At 41.2% G+C, this 23,648-nt stretch overlaps 2 protein-coding genes across 2 annotated transcripts; both read left to right on the plus strand.

The window, feature by feature from the left end:
• Positions 1-11,424: 11,424 nt before the first annotated feature.
• Positions 11,425-19,924, plus strand: LOC123875866. Its single transcript, XM_045921923.1, has 2 exons — positions 11,425-12,777; positions 19,844-19,924. The coding sequence occupies exons 1-2, from the start codon at positions 11,425-11,427 to the stop codon at positions 19,922-19,924; spliced, it is 1,434 nt and encodes a 477-aa protein (XP_045777879.1).
• A 1,809-nt stretch (positions 19,925-21,733) lies between these two features.
• LOC123875668 (forkhead box protein D1-like) lies at positions 21,734-23,347 on the plus strand. Its single transcript, XM_045921633.1, is given in 2 exon segments — positions 21,734-21,857; positions 21,860-23,347. Coding segments are annotated over 2 exon segments (1,068 nt in total). The 3' UTR covers positions 22,804-23,347.
• Positions 23,348-23,648: the final 301 nt, after the last annotated feature.

Consider the following 23,648-nt stretch of genomic DNA (forward strand, 5'->3'; position numbering starts at 1 on the left):
AATACATATTTCGATGGGTTTGCTTAGGAATATGATGGCAAGATGCATGTGACAAAGAGCTTTTAATCTTACACCTTTTTTTTAATTTTTATTTTATAAGCCAAAGGCATGCCGCTTCAGTAGTAATCGGTAGCTTTGAACATCCTTTGAGTGAACACCTGTGGACCCTTCGGGTTTCTTTATATTTTATAGGTAGGGAGGTACAATGTCTATGATCTTTTGGGTATATTTTACCTTTAGATCAGATGCCATTCACACGTTTTTTTACTGGATAACTTACCAAAATATGTCACTTTTATACTCGTGAAAAAGTAGGTGCATAGCCAGGTAAAGTTTTAAAAAATCGGCCAAGTCGAGTCAGACTCGCGCACCGAGGGTTCCGTACTACAGTTGAATCTACAGACAGACAGACAACAAAGTGATCCTATAATGGTTCCTTTTTTCCTTTGAAGAACTGGAAACACATTTTTTTAATGATATAACCACAAATTCACCGTTTTCGGATTTTTTCCTTTACTTGTGATCTTAAGACCTACCTACAGCTACCTGCCAAAAATAATTCTAGGTCAATGGGAAGTAGGTACCCTAAAGGTTTTTTCGATAGACACGACAAACGCGGACGGACAGATAAAAGACGTACCTACAGCCGGACAGACAGATAACAAAGTGGTAATAAGGGATCCGTTTTTCCTTTTGAGGTACGCAACCCTAACAAGAGTTAAAATTTTAATTTGAACAAGTAAAGCGACATCTAGTATCTAATAGCGAAAACACATGGCCGAAAGAAAGTGCCATCTATGCGAATTACAGCAAACTAATTCATAGCAGTGCTTGCTAGTTATACTTGTCCTCAACAGATGGCGCTTTACTTCGTAATTTCACTTTCCAATATAGATGGCGCTGCATGGCTTTTAATTATTTTTTGAAATTTTATTTCCTACAATTTACTAAGACGTATTTTACAGTTGGCGTTCATGGTTCAGGGAAGAGAAATTCGGGAATATTAAAATATACGGTCGTACATTTTGAAGGCTTTGAAAGTGTTCATTATTCAATTTCCATTTTTCTAATGCTCTTTGAATGTTTTGGTAAGGTAGGTAAAACAAACTGAAAGATTTCCACCCAACTAATCTTTCGAAAAAGGTTATATAGAGAAGTCCGAATTTCACACTCGGAGCAGTCAGCGGAGCCTGGCGGCATTCACAAAATTGTTTTCCTGATAGTGGACTTATCGGAAAAAATCATTGTGAGGGTTCCGTACCTACTTCAAAAGGAAAAATCAACCCTTATAGCACCGTTCGGCAACAGGCGGATCTTGAACCGCTGAATATTTTTGATTGTAAGTTGTAACCGGTCGATCTTAGGAATGAATGTGCTGTTCCAACTTCCAAGATTCCAAGACTGCAGTCTGCAGATGTCTCATTTCCTAAAACTGCCTAAAAGTAGGTATTATGAAGTTATTGCTGTAGCAGAATGGACTGCATTCAGTCTTTCATGATTGACTGGCAAGAAGATAATATTTCCTTGCAATTGTATAAAACCGCATCCACTGAAGAACTTTGGAGTAAACATGTTTCAGAAAAGTATGAAAATTGTATACCTACTTAAAGCTAACTATCAACGTGGCTACTAATATTTAGCTCGACATAATAATGTGGCAAAATAAAAACGAATAAGCATTAGTATAGGTATTAGTTTTTTCCTGGACCTTGATAAAAATTTTCGACAGTATCCGGACCTCACTTAAAATTACTTGCCGACCCCTGTCTTATATAGGATCACTTTATTATCTGTCTGTCTGTACGTCCGTCCGTGTCGGTCCTTCTGTCTGTCTGTCCGTCGTCTGTCTGTCGTGTCTGTGAAGAAAAACTACAGAGTATAGCTACATCCCGTTGACCTAGAATCATAAAATTTGACGAGTCCGAGTCGTACTTGACTGATTTTTTTCCTCCTACAACGACCTAGCTGACCCGCCCCAGCTTCACTCGGGAGGAATTTCTAAAAATCATTTCCTACTCTTACTCTGGGCATTCCTTTAATAACTTTTTTTATAAGTATTTACAGACTAAGTAGCGCTTGGCTGCAATCAGGTCTGCTAGCAAGTTAAAACAACATAAGAATAATTCATCTACGACTTACCAGGCTGCATGGTCTACGTACGACCTTTGCCTTTCCTGAAAGGAATAATCTGCTAGCAAGTGATGATGCAGCGTAAGATGGAGCGCGCTTGCCTAGAAGTTACCTATTCACTCTTGACTTGAAGGTACCCAAATTAAAAGTGGAAGGATACTTCCATATAAACTGCCTATAGTGTAGTTTGTATATAAGCTGCTTTTGATTACAGGAACACATTTTGGTTTGGCTGTGCAAGGATAATCCCAAATGGAAATGTTTGCGCCGAGTTACGCTTTGACGGATTACCGCACGTTTAGCTAATCAGGGAACCTACCTTCCATTAGGATAGTACGAAATAGGGTAGAATCTCACTAATCCGGCACTAGTAAAAGCACTGCCGAATGATTGGAATGTTCGGATTACTGGAAAAAATCATGATTAATAAAATAAGGTCTTTTACAAAAGTAATAGGTATCTTTCGCAACTTCTATATACATATAATCTGCCTATAGGTACCTAGTGTAATTTGTGTACCCATAGGTAAGCCGCTTTTGATTATTATGGGCACACATTTTGGTTTGGCTGTGCAAGGATAATCCCATAGCGGCAGCGAGGCCCGCATGCTTATCTTGCAAATGGAAATGTTTGCGCCGAGTTACGCTTTGACGGATTACCGCACGTTTAGCTAATCAGGGAACCTACCTTCCGTTAGGATAGTACGAAATAGAGTAGAATCTCACTAATCCGGCACTAGTAAAAGCACAACCGGATGATTGGAATGTTCGGATTACTGGGAAAAAACATAATTAATAAAAAAAGACATTTTTCAAAAGGAATATATTTGTGTTCGTGTCCTACACGTTTTATGAGGTTCCGTACTTCAAAAGGAAAAACGGCATTTTCTTTCGCCACTTATATACCTACTTATTATATAAACTGCCTGTAGTCTTATTAAATGGAGGTCCCGGGTTCGATTTTCTTTCTTTCCCGGGATAAAAAGTTGCCTTTTTCAATTTCCGGGAGGCAAGCTACTTACCTACTTACCTCTGTACAAAAATCAAAATCAACTAAACTAGCAAGAAACAGTTAAAAATTATTTTGCTATAATCCGCCAACAGGATAAATCTGTATGGTCAAACATGCATGTTTGACCATACAGATTTATCCTGTTGGCGGATTATAGCAAAATAATTTTTAACTGTTTCTTGCTAAACATGAACTTCCGCAAAGTAACGCCTGATTCTATCCAATATCAACTAAACTGTTGAGCCGTGAAAAGCTAACAGACAGACACTTTGGCATGTAGGCAGGTATATCTAATAATCTAGTGATATTAGTATGGATAAGTACCTAGACTGTAAGTCGGTAAGTAGGTACTTAGTGTGAGCTGATCGATACGAAATTGAATGTATCAAATTCACCCCCCTCATTCTTTTGTAGACAACACATTCTCAGTTCTCACGCAAGATATCAGAACCCTTTGCACTGAAGAGGTTCCAATTTTATTTTCATTCGACTGTCAGAAGAAAGGTAATATTTAACAGGGACGTATCCAGGGGTGGGGTGGATTCCCCCAAGGTAAGTGCTTGAAGTTATACCTATTATCCATTCTTTATATTATACTTATCAGCATTTAAGTATCCAGTACTTAAACTTGAGTAAGTAAGTCTATACTCCAGCACGATGGACCGACGATATAAAGCGGCTGGCGGAAAGTGGCTCGATGAGGAAGGCTAGGGACCGGGTGTGGTGGCGCTCTTTAGGGAAGGCCTTGGGTTTTTATTTTAAGGGAAGGCCTATGTCCAACTATGGATGCCCGCAGGATGATGATGATGATGATACTTATAATACTGAGCCTCGGCTCTACGTATCCTTAGCCCTAATTCGCACGAGCGTTAAAAAAGCGTTGCGTTAAAACCCGGCGTTGCGCTGAAAATACAAAGTGCACGTTAAAAAAGCGTTGACGTGTGAACAGATAAGTAAGTAGGTACCTACTTGGGAATGCATTTGTTCTATTTGAATGCTTTTTTAAGAGGATACTTGTCAACGAGCCCCCGTCGATTTCCTACGTATGATATTATTGTTCTTATCTCTATCTGCCCTGGTTCGTGCATTCTCGGTTCCTAGATCGGTACATTTGTGATAACCAATTCAAATTGCTGTGATTGGCTGAATTTACCACGTTCTTGCTGCGACAGTGAGTTTGAGCCACTAGCGGAACAATGTTAGCCGGTCAGAAATGATTGCAATTAGTCAACCTGTTTGACGTCCGTGTTCTGTTTTAGATTACAAAAAAGCAAAAATTGTTGTTGCAATCATCAATTTTAGCAAATAGTGAAAGAGAGTCGGCCAATCAGAGGTCACAACTACCGCCACACTTTCTGTCAAACTTTGGCAGTAGGCCTGCCGAGTAATGAAAACAAATTTTTCATTCTGTCTAGGTGTAGGGTAGGTGTAGGGTTGCCACCTGCCTCTTTTAGATTTACAGGCTACCACCATCAAAAATACGGGGTTTAGATTTGTTTACGGGAGACATTGTTTCTTATATATTGTTGTATTATTGTATTGTTTATTATTGTATTTGAAGAAATAGGCGGTGGTTCTCTCTGAAAGCTTATTTAGGTATTTCAGTTTATTTGTATGTTTTGTATTTTTTCTCTGTATGTTGCCGGGTCTTGATCGGTGAACTGTGTTTACAATGTGGTTTTAAATAAAAGATTATTTATTTATTTCAATAGTTTTTAAAAACTCTTCATTTTGTAAAATAAAATGTTATACATTTCATGCATACAATCTTTGCATGTTAACTTAAAATTACATTTAACTTGTAATTCCACCTTCAAAGTATCAATACCATGGCCGTAGCCAGGAATTGATTTCGGGAGAGGTTTTATCAGGGCCGGAACTGAATCCTGTCATGAGGAAAAATACGTTCGCTCAACTTTATGGGCTAATTACCTGGTTAGTTGAATTTCGCCTTTCAATTTGATAGTGGAATAAAATACAACAATGAAAAAGCGCAGCGCAGTGAGCGTAAGTGTTTTTGGTTCAATACAGAAAAAAATAAGTGAAAGGGAAACGAGTTTAGCCATAGCAAGATACTTCTTTACCAAAATTTTGATACTTACTATTCAGAGGTAACTTGCACCCCAGAAACGAACATAAGCTTTTATCCCGGAAAATCTCCCACGGAATTTTTAAAAACCTAAATTCATGCAGACGAAATTGCGGGGCATACACCAAGTAATACAAATTCAAAACGCGAGTGAAGCGAGCGCGAAATGTTTGATATATTTCCAAAAAAAATTGGTAAGCAAATGCAAGAAATAGTGTAAGTATTATTTTAGGTTTAGGTTTTTGACGGTCTCCCAGACGCAGTGGCCATTTCTAAATTTCTGGTCTGGTGGGAGGCTTGGGTCATGGCTAGTTATATGGTTAGTATGGCCCTACCGGCCAAGAAATTAGACTGCACTATTACCACTAGGAGGGATTAAAGTCAAGGGCTAACTTGTATAAAAAAAGGCTTAGATCCTAAAACCAACCTCCGCCTCTTTGGCTACGGCCATGATCAAAATCGAGTGGGTTTCGGCTACGCAGGTATTATTCTACGCATTGTCGCACAAGGAAAATATGTATTCTTTCTACTGGACATAACGTCAGCGTTTGGTTTCGCAAGCCAGCCCGACTGAATTTGTAAAAAACCGGCCAAGTGCGAGTCAGACTCACGCACCGAGGGTTCCGTATTCGGGTATTTTTTTTCGACATTTTACACAAGAAATCAAAACTGTTATGCATTAAAAAAAATATGCATAAAAATAAATAAAAATCTGTCTTAGAATGTACTGGTAAAGTCCTTTCATATAATAACCTACTTGATTTAATATTTAGTTACTTTGAAAATTGAAAATACTAATATTTGTTCATGAACACATGACAGACGAAGAGACGGACAGACGGACAGATGGACAGACAGACAGACGGACAGACGGAAAGACAGACAGACGGACAGACAGACAGACAGCGAATTGATCCTATTTCCTTTTTGCTTTTGAGGTACGGAACCCTAAAAATATTTAGTTTTATTTGCCCCATATTTTATTTTCATAATTACGGGTTTCTGTATCCTGAAATACCAACCAGTAACCAGTAAAATACGGGGCCTCTGGCAACCCTACTCGGAAATCACTGTCACATTCAAGTTAATGTCAAATATTTTGTTTTCGATTACAGAAAGCTGCATCAATCATTATTAAAATATTTTATTTGTTGTGATTGGCTGAATTTTTGAGTTTCAGCCAATAAACAGACTGTTTGCCAATTAAACGTCATAACAATATAAATGCCAGAAAGTTTAACCAAATAAAACAAACTTAATGAGAACTTAGTGAGAATGCAAACGGCACACAATTTATAATACATATTATGTTAGTCGTATATAATAGATATTATAGTAGTCGTTCACTTTGGTAATAGTCAGATTGTCATCAGTAAAATTGATATTGGTTGATGTATCGTAAATTATTGTTTCGGTGACAAATATTTTTATAATCTATTTATCTTTGAACAGAATGGAATAGAATGAAATGGAATGGAGTACAATGATAAATTTTTATTCCTGTAAACTTTTAGGTAAACTTCAAAGTGTTTTTTGGTCAGAAAAATTTACCACTGGTTCGGAATGCCGTTCCTACGTTTCTAGGGTTTCGTACCTCAAAACGAAAAACAGAACTCTTATAGGATCACTTTGTTGTCTATCTCTCTGTCTGTCGAGTGTGTCAAGAAAACCTCTAGGGTACTTCCCGTTGACTCAAAACCATGAAATTTGGCAGGTAACCTAACTGCGTAATTTTGGCTAGTTTTTTTAATCGATAAAGAAAGTTTGCGACATTGTTCAATAAAAAATTTGGATTCCAACTCCTCAATCCTGATGTTGCAGGGGACCTGACTACTAAAGCTAATGGGATTTAAAAAGTGTCGATTATTAATTGATATTGAAGGTATCTATACCAAGTAAATACTTTGTCGTTGACCTCAACCCTGATGCTGTAAGAAATTGCATTCCTAAATCCTGGTGATCCCTCGGGATTTGAAAAGGATCATCCGTTTAAATGTTCTTACGTGATACAGAAACAAGTTGCATCCCGGGGACGGGCTATTACGGAGAGGCAACTTTTGTTCTGGGAAATGAAAGGATCGGGATTTTCAAAAACCTAAATCCACGCGAGCAAAGCTGTGGGCATTAGCTAGTTGTAAATATATTTAAAAGCTACTACTATAAGATAATAAATAAGGTACTTATTTCCTTATATTTTTATTGTATGGCAGCGCGCGGTTTTAAATTATAAATTGCACGTCCTGTCCTTTTCTGTAATACATTTTTTTCTCAATATCTATCGCTTTATTTAATATAGGCAAAATATACAATTTTTGCAGTTTCCACGTCAGTACCTGTCGAATTTTTCTAACAGTGTAAGCAGCAGAGTTGAGTTTACCATCAAGTGTTGATATGTGGGTGTTCCATAGAAGCTTTGCATCTAACGTTATACCGAGAAACACGGGGTTCTCCTTTATTTTCAACATATGATTATTAATCAATGAATTTATGTCATTTAAGGTCCTGGTATTGGGCAGTGTGAATTGAACACACTTAGATTTCTTTGCATTTGGAATTGATTTGGAAGTAAATTGTTAGCAATAAATCAGAGAGTGACCTGTGATATGGCATTACATATAGTATACATTGTCAAAAATTATAATATTAAAGCTGTGCGTATTGCGTGAGGAATTGCGTATTGGGTGAGGAATAGGTGCAACTTGCAGGGTTTGATGCATGCGCTATTGCCAGCAAACATGAGACATATTTTTATCTACAGGCAACGTCTGAGTAGGTAACGCATGCGTCTAACGCAAGTTGAAATGTACCAGTGTATTTAGTTAGACCTATCGACAAGTTTAGAGTCGGGTGTAGTTTAAATGTGGCCCGTGTGTTTAGACCAGTTTAGACTGTCAGTTTCCGCCCCCCGTCAGCGTCGGGGGTTGGTCGTCCCCCGCACCTCACCACCCCTCTTGCAGAAATCGAGACAGCACGAAATTTTCAAGATTTCTGGGTGTAATTTCTGGTTTTCGTAGTTCCAACATAATTATAACAATATAAAATATATAACGATAATTTTTTTACTGCATGATATTCATTAAATTTTCTAGGTCTGTGGTTTTTCCAAATTTCATTAAATTGCTTCGTTGTCTAGAAAAACGAGCACAAAGTTGGGCCTTTTTTTAAAGAAAAATACAAATCTTTGAACCCCTGTAATTTTAAAACTACATATTTTTAGAAAAATCTAAAACACCACAGACACAGATATTAGTTTCTAGACTATGTCTGCAAAATTTCATGGACTTTGGTTGCTTAATAATAATAATAATAACTCGGCAAGAGTCGAGCGATTTCAGCAAAATCGTCTCTTCTCGAGTGATCAGAAAAGGTTCTACAAAAGACTGGAGTGCCCAGCAGTCTGCTCTACCTCTCAGCGACCGGACCCGGCCGACCTAGTCGCTTTCTGGCGGGGGGTGTGGTCGAGAGAGGTGGAGCATGAGGAGGGCCCTTGGATTGCGGCGGTAGAGGAAGCATGTGCCAGAATAGAACCGATGAACCCGGTCGCCATCTCTGCGGAGGATGTAGCTGGTGCAGTAGGGCGGGCTCCGAACTGGAAAAGCCCGGGACCCGACGGACTGCATCACTACTGGCTGAAAGGTTTTTCGGCTTGCCATGCGACCTTGGCTCGACAATTCCAAGAGGCTCTCGAGCAGAGGGCACTCCCGAGCCTTTTCACTACCGGGATTACTCACCTAGCTCCAAAATCCACCGATGCCACTGACCCGGCTAAGTATCGTCCCATTACGTGTCTTACTACCATCTATAAGACACTGACATCCGTTCTGAGCCTCAAGATCTCCCGTCACATAGACGAGAATAACATCATGTCTGGGGCTCAGAACGGATGTCGGGGCGGTGGTCGTGGTACTAAGGAGCTCCTTCTCATCGACTCCGTTGCGGGCCAACTGGTCAAACGCAACCGTCGGAATTTCTCCGCCGCCTGGATCGACTACAAAAAGGCATTCGACTCGGTGCCCCATTCATGGCTCTTGAGGGTCCTTGAGCTGTACAAAGTTGACAGTGCAGTTCGAGACTTCCTTGAGGCATGCATGGGGCAATGGAGCACGATCCTGTGTCTCCATGGTGAGCGGTTGGCGGCTGCCGATGACCGGATAAGGATAGGACGGGGTATCTTCCAGGGTGATTGTCTGAGCCCGCTATGGTTTTGCCTGTCTCTGAACCCGCTTAGCACCCTGCTGGAGGGCTCGGGGACAGGCTTTCAGTTTCGGAGAGGAGGGACAAAAGTACCTCACCTTCTGTACATGGACGACCTCAAACTGCTGGCACCCAATGCCACCCGCCTGAGGGAGCTGCTGAACATCACCACTGAGTTCAGCAATTCCATCAGGATGGAGCTTGGACTGGACAAATGTGCGGTCGTGCATGTGGAGAGGGGACAGGTTACTCATTCGGCCGAGATTAGTCTCGAGCCATCCAACATTAAGACCCTCTCTGAAGCTGAGTCATACCGGTATCTGGGCATGTCACAATCCCTGGGTGTAAAAGAGGCGGACATGAAACAGTCTGTTTGCGAAGCCTTTTTTGGCCGTCTGACAAAAGTCTGTAAAAGTTATTTGTCAGGCGCCAATAAGGTCCGAGCTTATAACGGCTGGGTTATGCCCGTCCTCATGTACACCTTTGGCGTGCTCAGTTGGACTCAGACCGAACTTGACGCCCTGGACAGAAAAGTCCGCACGACTATGACTCTCTATCGCATGCACCATCCAAAATCGTCTGTGATGAGATTGTATATCCCCCGGAAGTGTGGAGGTCGAGGCGTATTAAGCGTCAAGACCATGCATAACCGGGAGATATCCAATCTCAGAACCTACTTTGAGACGATGAGGGGGTCCCCCATGCATAGAGAGGTCATAGAATGTGATAAAGGACTCACTCCACTATCCTTAGCCAAAACCGAGTGGCAGAAACCGGTGGTACTTAGCACCTCTGACCGGGAGACCGTATGGAAGGAGAAGGAGTTGCACGGACGCTTTTTTAAAGCTCTTAATGAGCCACACGTAGATAAAAAAGCGTCCGTGCAATGGCTGCGCTTTGGTGACCTCTTCGGGGAAACCGAAGGATTTGTCTGTGCGATACAAGATCAGGTGGTTAAGACGCGGAACTACCGAAAGTACATTCTGAAGGATGGCACTCACGACATCTGTCGAGCTTGTCGCCATCCCGGCGAGTCACTCAGACATGTGCTTTCGGGATGTTCGGCGCTTGCCAACACTGAGTATCTGCATAGACACAACCAAGCAGCCAAAATCCTTCACCAAGAGCTTGCTCTGAAGTACGGTCTCCTGGATGAGAGGCTGCCGTATTACAAGTACACACCGGTGCCGGTACTCGAGCGCGACGGAGTCCGGCTCTATTGGGACCGGTCCATCAGCGCGGACAGGACTATTCTAGCGAATAAGCCTGACATCGTGCTGGTGGACCGGGCACAGTCGAGGGTGTTTTTGGTGGACATCACCATTCCATATGACGAGAACCTCGTGAGAGCTGAGACGGAGAAAAAACGCAAGTATCTTGATCTGGCTCACGAGGTTTCCGACATGTGGCATGTGGAGTCCACCGAAATCATCCCAATCGTCATATCTGCAAACGGGTTGATCCCAGTCAGCCTCGCTCCCCATCTGAGGCGACTGGGGTTCCGTGGCAGTTCGCTCGCAGCCAGGATGCAAAAAGCGGTCTTGCTAGACTCGGCTAGGATAGTCCGCCGCTTTCTCAGCCTGTCGCCCTGACCCCCGGCCGTTTGGTCTCCCCTGCCGGGGCGTAATCCTCCGCCCGGTACAAATATTTATTTATGTAAATGTGTATGTAGGTTTATTTATTTTTATGTATGTAAGTATATTATATTATCTTTGGCTTTTATATATATCTATTTTGTAACCGGGCGTGAGAGTAAGTTATATAATAATAATAATAATAATAAATGCCGTGTGGCACCGGCAGAGGAGAATGTTGCCACCCCATCTCATCCCGTGGGTGTCGTAAGAGGCGACTAAGGGAATCGGGGAACTGAGTAACATCATCATCCAAGTTCCCCGAAGCTTGGCACGCTGGCCATAGAAACAGCCTCCTCGGGGACCTGAGTGGACCCCGAGTGATGTAACCACCACTCACCCCCCCCCCCCCCCTTTTTTATGATGATGGATCGAAATATAAGGAATGTGCGAATAGGGCCGCTGCCTGGGGGTCGCCAGGGCGCGCCTGGAGCTGGCGCTGGGCGTAGCAGCATACGGGCCGCCAGTACCATCAGTCGACCGGCACTACCGCCTAGCCGGTCGACACATCCATCATCCCCACCAGATGGCTTGGCTCCGACCGGGTCCACCAGGGCCCAATCTTCGGCGCCCGCCGCTGGTGGTGTACGCCGCATGCGCTGGACTTCTCTCATGAACGAGAATGTCATGCGTGCGTACTACAGGGCGACAGGAGGGGAAACCGGACGGACTGGCTACCGAGCGGCAATGTACCGCGAGTTCCTGCTGCTCGAGCCGAATCTAACTGTCACGGAACAAAACCTGGCAGACCGGGCTCGGTATATTCAGCGTTCTAACATCTTCAACGCTACCGAGCTCGAACGATTGCGACGTGAGGCTGTTCCAGAAGTGTCAGCACCTACCACAGAGCAAATCGTCTCCCAGGCGGCGCCTGCCCGCGACGAGACAGTTACCATCTCACAAGATTTGCCTGTGGAGGAAGACACTGAGGGAACAGTCTCCCTTGATATAGAGCGGATGAGAGGGATTTTAGAAGAGGCGATTTCTGAAATTCGGAGCGCTCCTCTAGAGAATCGTCCGCGGCTTTCCCGTCTTACACTAAATGTAGCGACGCGGGATGTCATTGAGGCCATAAACAAAATGCTGCCACAACATCTGGAAAGCAGCACTGGCCTGGGTGATACGGCTTCTATTATCTTCGGTGCGGCGCTAGCCGTGCACCGATTCATCGGTGCCAAGACTCCGGGACTGGGGCGTGCTGCTGCCACAAGGCGCAGCGCGGAACCGGCCTGGAAGAAGAGAATAGAACGCCGTATCACTCTTGCCAGAGTCCTCATTGGCAGACTGCAAAGCTTCAGGTCGGGCAACACTAGGCCAAGGATTGTGCGATCTGTTGGAGTTGCGTTTAGCGGGTGTGGGGTCAGGTTGGACCAGCCCGATATTGCGCAAAAGCTAACAGAGCGCATCGACGACCTGAAGCAGAAAATCGCTGCATGGGGGAACCGCATCCGACGATACTCGGCAAGAGTCGAGCGATTTCAGCAAAATCGTCTCTTCTCGAGTGATCAGAAAAGGTTCTACAAAAGACTGGAGTGCCCAGCAGTCTGCTCTACCTCTCAGCGACCGGACCCGGCCGACCTAGTCGCTTTCTGGCGGGGGGTGTGGTCGAGGGAGGTGGAGCATGAGGAGGGCCCTTGGATTGCGGCGGTAGAGGAAGCATGTGCCAGAATAGAACCGATGAACCCGGTCGCCATCTCTGCGGAGGATGTAGCTGGTGCAGTAAGGCGGGCTCCGAACTGGAAAAGCCCGGGACCCGACGGACTGCATCACTACTGGCTAAAAGGTTTTTCGGCTTGCCATGCGACCTTGGCTCGACAATTCCAAGAGGCTCTCGAGCAGAGGGCACTCCCGAGCCTTTTCACCACCGGGATCACTCACCTAGCTCCAAAATCCACCGATGCCACCGACCCGGCTAAGTATCGTCCCATTACGTGTCTTACTACCATCTATAAGACACTGACATCCGTTCTGAGCCTCAAGATCTCCCGTCACATAGACGAGAATAACATCATGTCTGGGGCTCAGAACGGATGTCGGGGCGGTGGTCGTGGTACTAAGGAGCTCCTTCTCATCGACTCCGTTGCGGGCCAACTGGTCAAACGCAACCGTCGGAATTTCTCCGCCGCCTGGATCGACTACAAAAAGGCATTCGACTCGGTGCCCCATTCATGGCTCTTGAGGGTCCTTGAGCTGTACAAAGTTGACAGTGCAGTTCGGGACTTCCTTGAGGCATGCATGGGGCAATGGAGCACGATCCTGTGTCTCCATGGTGAGCGGTTGGCGGCTGCCGATGACCGGATAAGGATAGGACGGGGTATCTTCCAGGGTGATTGTCTGAGCCCGCTATGGTTTTGCCTGTCTCTGAACCCGCTTAGCACCCTGCTGGAGGGCTCGGGGACAGGCTTTCAGTTTCGGAGAGGAGGGACAAAAGTACCTCACCTTCTGTACATGGACGACCTCAAACTGCTGGCACCCAATGCCACCCGCCTGAGGGAGCTGCTGAACATCACCACTGAGTTCAGCAATTCCATCAGGATGGAGCTTGGACTGGACAAGTGTGCGGTCGTGCATGTGGAGAGGGGACAGGTTACTCATTCGGCCGAGATTAATCTCGAGCCATCCAACATTAAGACCCTCTCTGAAGCTGAGTCATACCGGTATCTGGGCATGTCACAATCCCTAGGTGTAAAAGAGGCGGACATGAAACAGTCTGTTTGCGAGGCCTTTTTTGGCCGTCTGACAAAAGTCTGTAAAAGTTATTTGTCAGGCGCCAATAAGGTCCGAGCTTATAACGGCTGGGTTATGCCCGTCCTCATGTACACCTTTGGCGTGCTCAGTTGGACTCAGACCGAACTTGACGCCCTGGACAGAAAAGTCCGCACGACTATGACTCTCTATCGCATGCACCATCCAAAATCGTCTGTGATGAGATTGTATATCCCCCGGAAGTGTGGAGGTCGAGGCGTATTAAGCGTCAAGACCATGCATAACCGGGAGATATCCAATCTCAGAACCTACTTTGAGACGATGAGGGGGTCCCCCATGCATAGAGAGGTCATAGAATGTGATAAAGGACTCACTCCACTATCCTTAGCCAAAACCGAGTGGCAGAAACCGGTGGTACTTAGCACCTCTGACCGGGAGACCGTATGGAAGGAGAGGGAGTTGCACGGACGCTTTTTTAAAGCTCTTAATGAGCCACACGTAGATAAAAAAGCGTCCGTGCAATGGCTGCGCTTTGGTGACCTCTTCGGGGAAACCGAAGGGTTTGTCTGTGCGATACAAGATCAGGTGGTTAAGACGCGGAACTACCGAAGGTACATTCTGAAGGATGGCACTCACGACATCTGTCGAGCTTGTCGCCATCCCGGCGAGTCACTCAGACATGTGCTTTCGGGATGTTCGGCGCTTGCCAACACTGAGTATCTGCATAGACACAACCAAGCAGCCAAAATCCTTCACCAAGAGCTTGCTCTGAAGTACGGTCTCCTGGATGAGAGGTTGCCGTATTACAAGTACACACCGGTGCCGGTACTCGAGCGCGACGGAGTCCGGCTCTATTGGGACCGGTCCATCATCACGGACAGGACTATTCTAGCGAATAAGCCTGACATCGTGGTGATGGACCGGGCACAGTCGAGGGTGTTTTTGGTGGACATCACCATTCCATATGACGAGAACCTCGTGAGAGCTGAGACGGAGAAAAAACGCAAGTATCTTGATCTGGCTCACGAGGTTTCCGGCATGTGGCATGTGGAGTCCACCGAAATCATCCCAATCGTCATATCTGCAAACGGGTTGATCCCAGTCAGCCTCGCTCACCATCTGAGGCGACTGGGGTTCCGTGGCAGCTCGCTCGCAGCCAGGATGCAAAAAGCGGTCTTGCTAGACTCGGCTAGGATAGTCCGCCGCTTTCTCAGCCTGTCGCCCTGACCCCCGGCCGTTTGGTCTCCCCTGCCGGGGCGTAATCCTCCGCCCGGTACAAATATGTATTTATGTAAATGTGTATGTAGGTTTATTTATTTTTATGTATGTAAGTATATTATATTCCCTTTGGCTTTTATATATATCTATTTTGTAACCGGGCGTGAGAGTAAGTTATATGAATAATAATAATAATAATAAAGCCCTTTATTACTGAACAACAAAATGAAATTTTACATGAAGTTTTGTATACAACTATAGTACCTAGGTATAATCTAACTAGTACATTTTTTAATAACATTTATAATGAAATGCTTTATCTTTAAATAAGTACTTACTTAGAAATATTTATAACACTCCTATTTTTTATTATTTTAACATAAATGTAGGCACTTATTTTCTTAATTACTTATTATTATATTTTTGTTATATATACATTTTTTTTTTGTTTTGTTTATTTTAACTTCAGTTTTTCTAATTTTAGTATAAGTACCTACTTTCCTTTATACATTCCAGAGTTTGGCCTAGCTTACTGTTTCAAACAAGTTTTATCTCAAAATATGATAATAGGTAGGTGCTAAAACTCAAAGTTATTTTTCTTTCTTTTTGACTGAAATATTGAATAGAAGGTACTTTTTTATATTTTACAATGAGTAGATATACAAATTGCAAGTTATAAGTAGTATTCATTCTTATGTACTTGTCTACTAAATGGAAAGCAACACAAACAATTTGTTTTTATTTTTTTATTACATTGATTACAGCTAGAAAAATCTGTTAAACAAATTATTTGGTTTAATTACTTATATTATTTTTGATATGTAATCCAAGAAAGTACTTTTAACAATAAAAATGTATGTTAAGTAGTTGTATTATTTTTATCCTAATGTTGTAAGCTTTTTAGTAACATACTTTTTAGTAACTTTTTAGTAAGTATACTTAATATTATATAATTATATTTTTAATTGGAAATTCCTACTATAATCTCTAATCAGTGAACAAATTACTTAAATGCTATTTAATTTCCAGTAGATACCTAGTTAACTGTCTAGCTGTTCAGTACACCCTTAAGGTGTGAGGCCTCCTTCAGATGTTTGTTTGCTGTGTTCATTTAACAGATGGTAGTCAAGTGACCTATGAACTGGTTATTTGCACTGAAGGGTAGTGGTCTAACCTCTCACGGGGACCAGCCGGATTGAGAGGTGGAGAGGGTCTATACAATAGTTTTCTAGCATGTTTTATTATTCTAGGTTAGTGCATCTGTATAATATTAAGAATATTTAATTCTTGGTCTTATTTTTGTGTGTTTTCCTATTTTTATTGTTGTTTTTGAAATGATGGTTACTTACTACCTCTTGGGAAAACAAAGGAAAATTCATCTTATTGTTGGCGATTTTTGTTTCCATTCCAGTTTTAATTTGGTCTAATATTATAATTTTATCATAAATTAATTTTGCGTTTTTTCCATTTTTTCTTTCTTCAGTAAGTTTTTCTCTAAGTTGTTTTCTCTTATTAAGAATCTCTTTTGGAAAATCTTCCATAATATAGTAGTTTGAACTGTCAAGCATTTTCTTCTTTTTTAACAAGTTGATTTTCATTCCTACTGTTTTTAAGGTTACAATTACAGGTCTTACAGTGCCTGTCTTTTTACCAAGTCTTCCCACATACTCCAGACTATCATTGCCGTAGTTCATTTTCATGTTGTTGTTTATTATATTTAGTACATATTTTTCTAAATCATGGTAACCATTTTCTTTTTCTTCTACTCCAAAAAATATTAAATTTTTTCTCCTTATGAATTTTTCGAAAAAGTTAATGGATTGTTGCTGTTTTTCTAATTTTTCTTCTAGCATTTTAGTTTTAAGTTCCATGTTTTGAAATTTCTCATTGATGTTATCATTTATGCCATTTATGTTTTGTTGTATATTATGTAATTCTTGTTTTTGTGTGTTCATTTGAACTTGTATTTCACGTACTTAGTATTTGTGTAATTTCTTCCATTTTTATAAAAAAACGTTGTAAACTACGAGAACTGCAGAGGTATAAAACTAGGCAATCACAAATCGGTATTTCGGTAAGTAGGTAAGTACCTGGATAATTTCAATAGGTTCGTATCAAAAATTGGTTGCTTAATATTCAAATGAAATGGGAACTACGATTGTATGGAGTAAGTGACGGAGAGAGCTCTGTTAACGGACGCTAAAAAGCTTTCGTGCGAATGAGGCCTTATGGTAAAGATGGAACTGTAGTAGGCACCTAGGACTAAATAGGTATCTATAACTACCTAGTTAATTATCTGCTCATATGATAATCTTATGGTAAGTAAAGATGGCAGCGTGGCAGACTAGGGCCTAAACCCTTCTCATTCTGATACCCGTCTCAGTAGTGGGGCGGAAATGGGTTGATGATGAAGTAAAGATGGAACTGGTGGTAGGTAGACACCTAGTGCTAAATACAATAGGTAATTATCTGCTCATGTGATATAGGTATCTAAGTAACATGAAATGTATAAAAAGTAAGGTTTTATTTTGATTCAATTATCAGAAGAAAGGTACCTACTTACTTAGTAGGTAATATAAATATTTTAACAGGGACTTCGTCAAGAGTGATGTGTATTCCCCCAAGTAGAATTCCCCTTAGAATCTTGAAGTTGAAGTATCGCACCTACTTCCTTACTTACTAAGCAGACCTAATACCTACTTATAAAATTTACTATAAAACTACTTACCTATACTTACTATGTATAAGTTACCTATTTGTACTAAGTAATTACTTAGGTACAAGTTAGACAGGTAGATAAGCTTTTACCCAAGTAAGTAAGTAGGTAATCTACCCACCAATAATAATTACACTTTAGCTCCTTTAAAATAAATCTGGTAGAGTCTAGATTAGGTAGATAGTAGAAATGCTTAGAAATTATGTGGCCTTGAATTACCTAAGTAGGTAGGTAGGTACCCTGTAAGTAGGTAGGTATAAGTTTTTTTGACAGACACGACAGACAGATAGACAGACAGACAAACTACAAAGTGATCCTATAAGGGTTCCGTTTTTCCTTTTGAGGTAGGGAGCCCTAAAAAAGGGCCAAATGGTTCGTATTCTAAGCTACGAGTTTCTTAGACACAGATATAGTAAGTAGATAATTATGAAGATTAATGCGATTTCAATTGCATACAAACACGCATCACAATATGACACGCAAATAAAATTTAATCAGACAACATGAACACATACAAAAGCAAACGAAACTTTAAACCGGTAACCGTGCGTAAACGATCGCAGAATTTCAGGAAAACGAGAAAATTCCTTCATTACAGTCGACAATGCCTACAGTTGGCTACATACAAATAACTGGCAGCGTCCAATTTAAATAACAGCCTCGCAAAGCTGAAAAACAACCCGTAACCGAAGTTGAGAATAAATTAGCAACCACCCTACCCCCCCTTTTCCCCAATGTGTACATTGTGCAAAATATTATTTGCCTTGCCAGACAATAATAGGATCTATTGCTCCGCCCTGACATGTTAGCTTTAGGAAGCTCCTCCCAAAGAGGCACACTCGACGATTGGTCACGGACCTCGGCCCTCTCCGTCGCTCGCGTCGTCCGTCCCTGTCGCTCGCATAGCTTTTCCCTCGACGCCTGAGGGGTAAATGTTTTGGTAGGAAACACACACGAGGGTTTTCCAGAGACGCGCATTGTCGGGGCGTTTCGTTAAGGGATATTCTTTACGCGCGTTTTATTCGGTGATACCTGAATTGTGTGTTAGAATTCGCTTTATGAGATTTTTTTCAATAGAGTCCTTTAAGGACTACTTTAAATACTTTAGGAAAAAAATTTACAAACACTCAGGGGACTCTAAAAAAATATGGGAAATTCTGAATGAAGCTTCTAATCGAAAAACTAAACAAAAGTTGCCAATTAAGGAAATGTTAATAAACAACAAAATGGTAAATTTTTCGTCTGACCCAAATAACATAACAAATGCTCTTAATAGTTTTTACTGTTCAGTAGGACATGACCTTGCTAAAAAGCATCTACACAATATAGGGGTTACAGAGCAATACCTATGCAACAAAATTAATTTCTCTCATGCAGATAAAACTTTTTATTTAAGACCTACAAATCCATCTGAAGTAAGTAAATTTATTAACTCTCTAAAAAATACGGAATCCTGTGGACACGACGGCATTACCTCTAAAATATTAAAACTAATGAATCGTGAAATAGCTGCTCCACTCTCATCTATAATTAATTTAAGCTTTAAAACAGGAATATTTCCACAGACCTTAAAAACTGCTATAATTATGCCACTACATAAGAAAGGGCCAACAAACCTAATGTCGAACTATCGTCCTATCTCACTTTTGCCCACTACTTCAAAAATTGTTGAAAAAATAATGAAAACCAGGATTGTCAAGTATACTTCCGATATTCTATATAATAATCAATACGGGTTTAGAGAGGGAACAGGGACCAATGATGCAATAGCTGAATTAACAAAGCAGATTGTTGTAAATCATGAAAACAAAAATAAAACAATTGCTGTTTTTATAGATCTAGCCAAAGCTTTTGACACCATTTCACATAAATTATTACTAAAAAAATTAGAGAGATACGGTTTTACTCGAAATGCTCTTAACTGGTTCAGTAGCTATCTTAAGAACCGGAAACAATTTGTGCGAGTTGAAAATCACATTAGCGCTGAAAACAGTTCAGAAATAGCATTTGGTGTCCCTCAGGGAAGCGTATTAGGCCCTATTCTATTTAATATATATCTTAATGACTTTTGTTCACTACTGACAGACAGACAGACGGACTCTAAGTCGCTATGTTTTGCAGATGACACTGTTTTGTTATTTACAGCCTCCACGTGGGAGAGTACCATCCAAAAAGCCGAATATGGCCTTCGCCTGGCTAAAGGGTGGTATGACAATAATCTGCTAACGTTAAATGATGAAAAAACTGTATGCATGTGTTTCTCTCCGACAAGTGCCGGTCTTCCGACCGAGACTCCGAAAATTAAGGTACACTCTTGCTTGAATAAGTCTGACTGTGTAAACTGCAAAACATTATCATGTACCAATAGCACAACTTATCTCGGTATTATTGTTGATCAACATCTAAGATGGGACGCGCACTTAGACATGCTGACTAAAAAAGTCCGAAGTTTGAGCTATATATACAATGATCTAAGAAATATTATGAGTGTCAAACTACTCTTAACAGTGTATTGCTCTTTAACTCAGTCGTTAATATTGTATGGCATCATAGCATGGGGTTCATGTGGATCAACTTTATTAGACAAACTCAATAAGGCTCAAAAACTCAATCTCAAAATTATTTTAAGAAAAAATCGACGATTTCCTACAGAAGAACTATTTAAGCTGAGTAAAGTACTAACACCAAGAAAAATATACATATGGCAACTAACAATGTATATGGCAAAATATATAGACGACTTTACGTTTGAGCAAACTCCCAGTCACCTCAGGCAAAGGCAACAAAGATGTTCAGTTCCCCGACGAACATCTGGATTTACGAGTAGACATTTTACAGCTGCGGCGCCAAAACTGTTTAATAATCTTCCTTTGGAGATATCCAAACTGCTTTTATATGCCCAGCGTAATTCCTTACAGAGAAAACTAAAAATCTATATAAAGAAATTTTTGCTAGAATCCGATTTTGAAAGTTTTAAATGCCTTTATGACAAGATCTGTTGAAACTCAATGCTATAATTTAAACTTTATCCTATCCTATCTTTATATATTTTTTGAAATATTATTATATAAACACTGTTGCACAAAAAAAAAAAAAAAAAAAATTTTTATTCTTTTGTTTGTAAAAAATGGAAATATAGGCTTAACTCGTAAAATCATAAAATAAATCGGCTTTTGTAATCGTAAAATCATAAAATAAATTAATCTTTTTTTCTTTTTTGGCAGCCCTAGCACAGACTACGGTCTATTTGGGCTGCAAAATTCCAAACACCAGTCTGTTTTTTATCTAGTGCTTTGGTCTATAAAAAATGGTGAAAAATGTTTCTCTTTAAATTAAGTCTATTACTAAATAAATAAATAAATAAAAAATAAAAAAAAAATAAGGATTAAAGGATCTTTCTATACGTATCTCGGTAAACAGTTACTTTTCCTCGTTTTGTTGGGATCTCTTTGGAGCTTTTTCATATTTATTTTCGCATCTTTTAGCGGTAAAAGTTTAGCTAAACTCTCGTTTCGGTTTGAGGCGAAATGTTTTGCACTCAAGGATGATAACAATTTTGTTACCTACCCTACTTTTTGTGAGGAGCTTATTTTAAGTGCTTGTAGGTACCTACATAAATATCTACTATCTACTGAAATATCTACTATAATTAGAGTAGAAAATTGTTAGGTATAGCTATAGTATTAATTAGGAATACCATTTTGAAAAATAAGTAAAAAAGCTATTATTAAAAGCTTAAAAGAGGGTAGGGTCATATCATATAAGTAAATACATAACTACTTGTTTATTAAAAGAATGACACATTAGGTAGATACATTTATTTCATACTCACAGCAAATTTCTAAATACTTACATAATTTTAAATAATATTTAAAGGATTTTTTATTATGAAAAGTACAAATGATTTAAAAAGAAACAACTTCGGACAAAACAAGCGTTCGCCGAACGAAAAAGTCCCGCCGACCCAAAATAAATACCGCAACAAAGTTAAATCGATAGGGAGCCTAATAATTATTAGTCAACGGCCTGAAATTCATGCACAAAGCTCCGACCCGCAGTAATAATAACGACAATTGTTGTGTTTACTGAAACGTAAACTGCGGAGTGGGTGACCCCCTTCAGGGCGGAGCCAGCCGGCCCGGCCTCCGCCGAGCCGGGCGCGCCGCAGTCCGTGCCGTGCCTCGCGCTCCGATGCACCTCTGACATGTGACGGTGCCATGGAAGACTGTGACCTGAGCCAGTACCGCGACATGATCATCGAGGGCGACCTGCCGCTCGACCTGCGGCCGCCGCCGCGCCTCTACCTGCCGCACTACCTGCGCGACCGCGACGACTACCCGCCCGACGACACCTACGTCTCCGTGGACGAGGACACGCCGGACCTGCCCCCGCCGTCCAGCGACTCGGAGCGCTACGACGCCTCCAGCCCCAGCGACACCAAACCGAGCTCCCCGAAGAAGCCAAAGACAAAGTCATCGTCCCAGCTGATCAAACCGCCCTACTCTTACATCGCTCTAATAACCATGGCGATCCTCCAATCGCCGCACAAGAAGCTGACGCTTAGCGGTATTTGCGAGTTCATCATGACCAGATTCCCGTATTACCGCGAAAAGTTTCCCGCGTGGCAGAACTCTATCCGGCATAACTTGAGTCTCAACGATTGTTTTATAAAAATCCCGCGGGAGCCTGGAAATCCGGGGAAGGGAAACTATTGGACGTTGGATCCGTTGGCCGAGGATATGTTCGATAATGGAAGTTTCCTCCGCCGTCGGAAGAGGTATAAGCGGCCGGCGCCGTCTCTGCAGCACGCTCACGCGGTCGTGGCGATGCTCGCGAGGGAAGCCTACGCCCCGTTGTTGCCTTTGCCGTGCTACTTGCCGCCGTCGCCTCTGCTGTCGCTGCCGCGTCCGCCGCCGGCGACTCTGCGGCCGGTTCCGTTGCCGCCGCGTCTTCATGAAACGACGGACACGCGAAGCAAGAGGTCCCGTAACGGTTTCTCGATAGAATCTATAATCGGCTCGCAGGAAAGCCAAGTTTCTGAGCCGAGGCGCAGTGCGTTTTCGCCGCTGCATCAGGGTATGCCGCCGGACGACTGGGCGAGATGAACGTTCATAAACGGGTGCGTTTCTAATCTTAATTCATTTTAGAACGTCCCGACGGACATTGTTTTGGTGGTTTGCAGAAGTGCGGTGGTTTTTGGTGTGAGGGAGTTAACGCTAGTAGGTATATTTTAGGCTGATTCGATGGTGTACCTACCTATTTCATTTGCAATGGGAGTTTGTATAAATGTAAATTTTCGCCACGGGTATAAATTATTTTTAGTTATATTATTTTTCATTTAATAATAATTATAGTTTGATGAAAAAAAACAGTCATAATTACCTACACTGCGTATTTTTGCCGTGTTATTATTTCCTTAAGAAAGTGAGTCGTATTTGAAGATATACAGCATGTTTGGAGAGACAAAATAAAAATGTAAAAATAAACTAAATTCGTCCGTGAAATAAATATAATTAAGATAAAGATAACGTACTAAAAATTTTTTTTCTTTATCTAATGACAATTTGGTACCAATAATTGTTTGGTTAACTTACATTTTATTGTGCATATTATTATAAACGTTTTTATATCTGGATATAAAAGCAGACAAATTTTTATATCTAGATAAAATTACTGTACTTACCTATATGTAATACTGATACAAAATATAGTATGTTACTTTGATATTTAAAAAAATATGTAAAGCTAAAATAACTTTTATTTCAAAAAGTTGTTATTTTGATTGAAAATATTTTGTTTTTTGTTGACCATATATATTTATACGAAAAAGTACAGCGTCTGTGTATAAAATATAAAAATCTAGTCATTATTTGTACAGAGTAGTTACAAAATATAGAAACTGTAAATATTATGTAAATTTTTGTTACAATTAGCTAGGAAATAAGTAGAT

The sequence above is a fragment of the Maniola jurtina genome, chromosome 20 (genome assembly GCF_905333055.1).
Source record: "Maniola jurtina chromosome 20, ilManJurt1.1, whole genome shotgun sequence".
Classification (NCBI taxonomy): Eukaryota; Metazoa; Arthropoda; class Insecta; order Lepidoptera; family Nymphalidae; genus Maniola; species Maniola jurtina.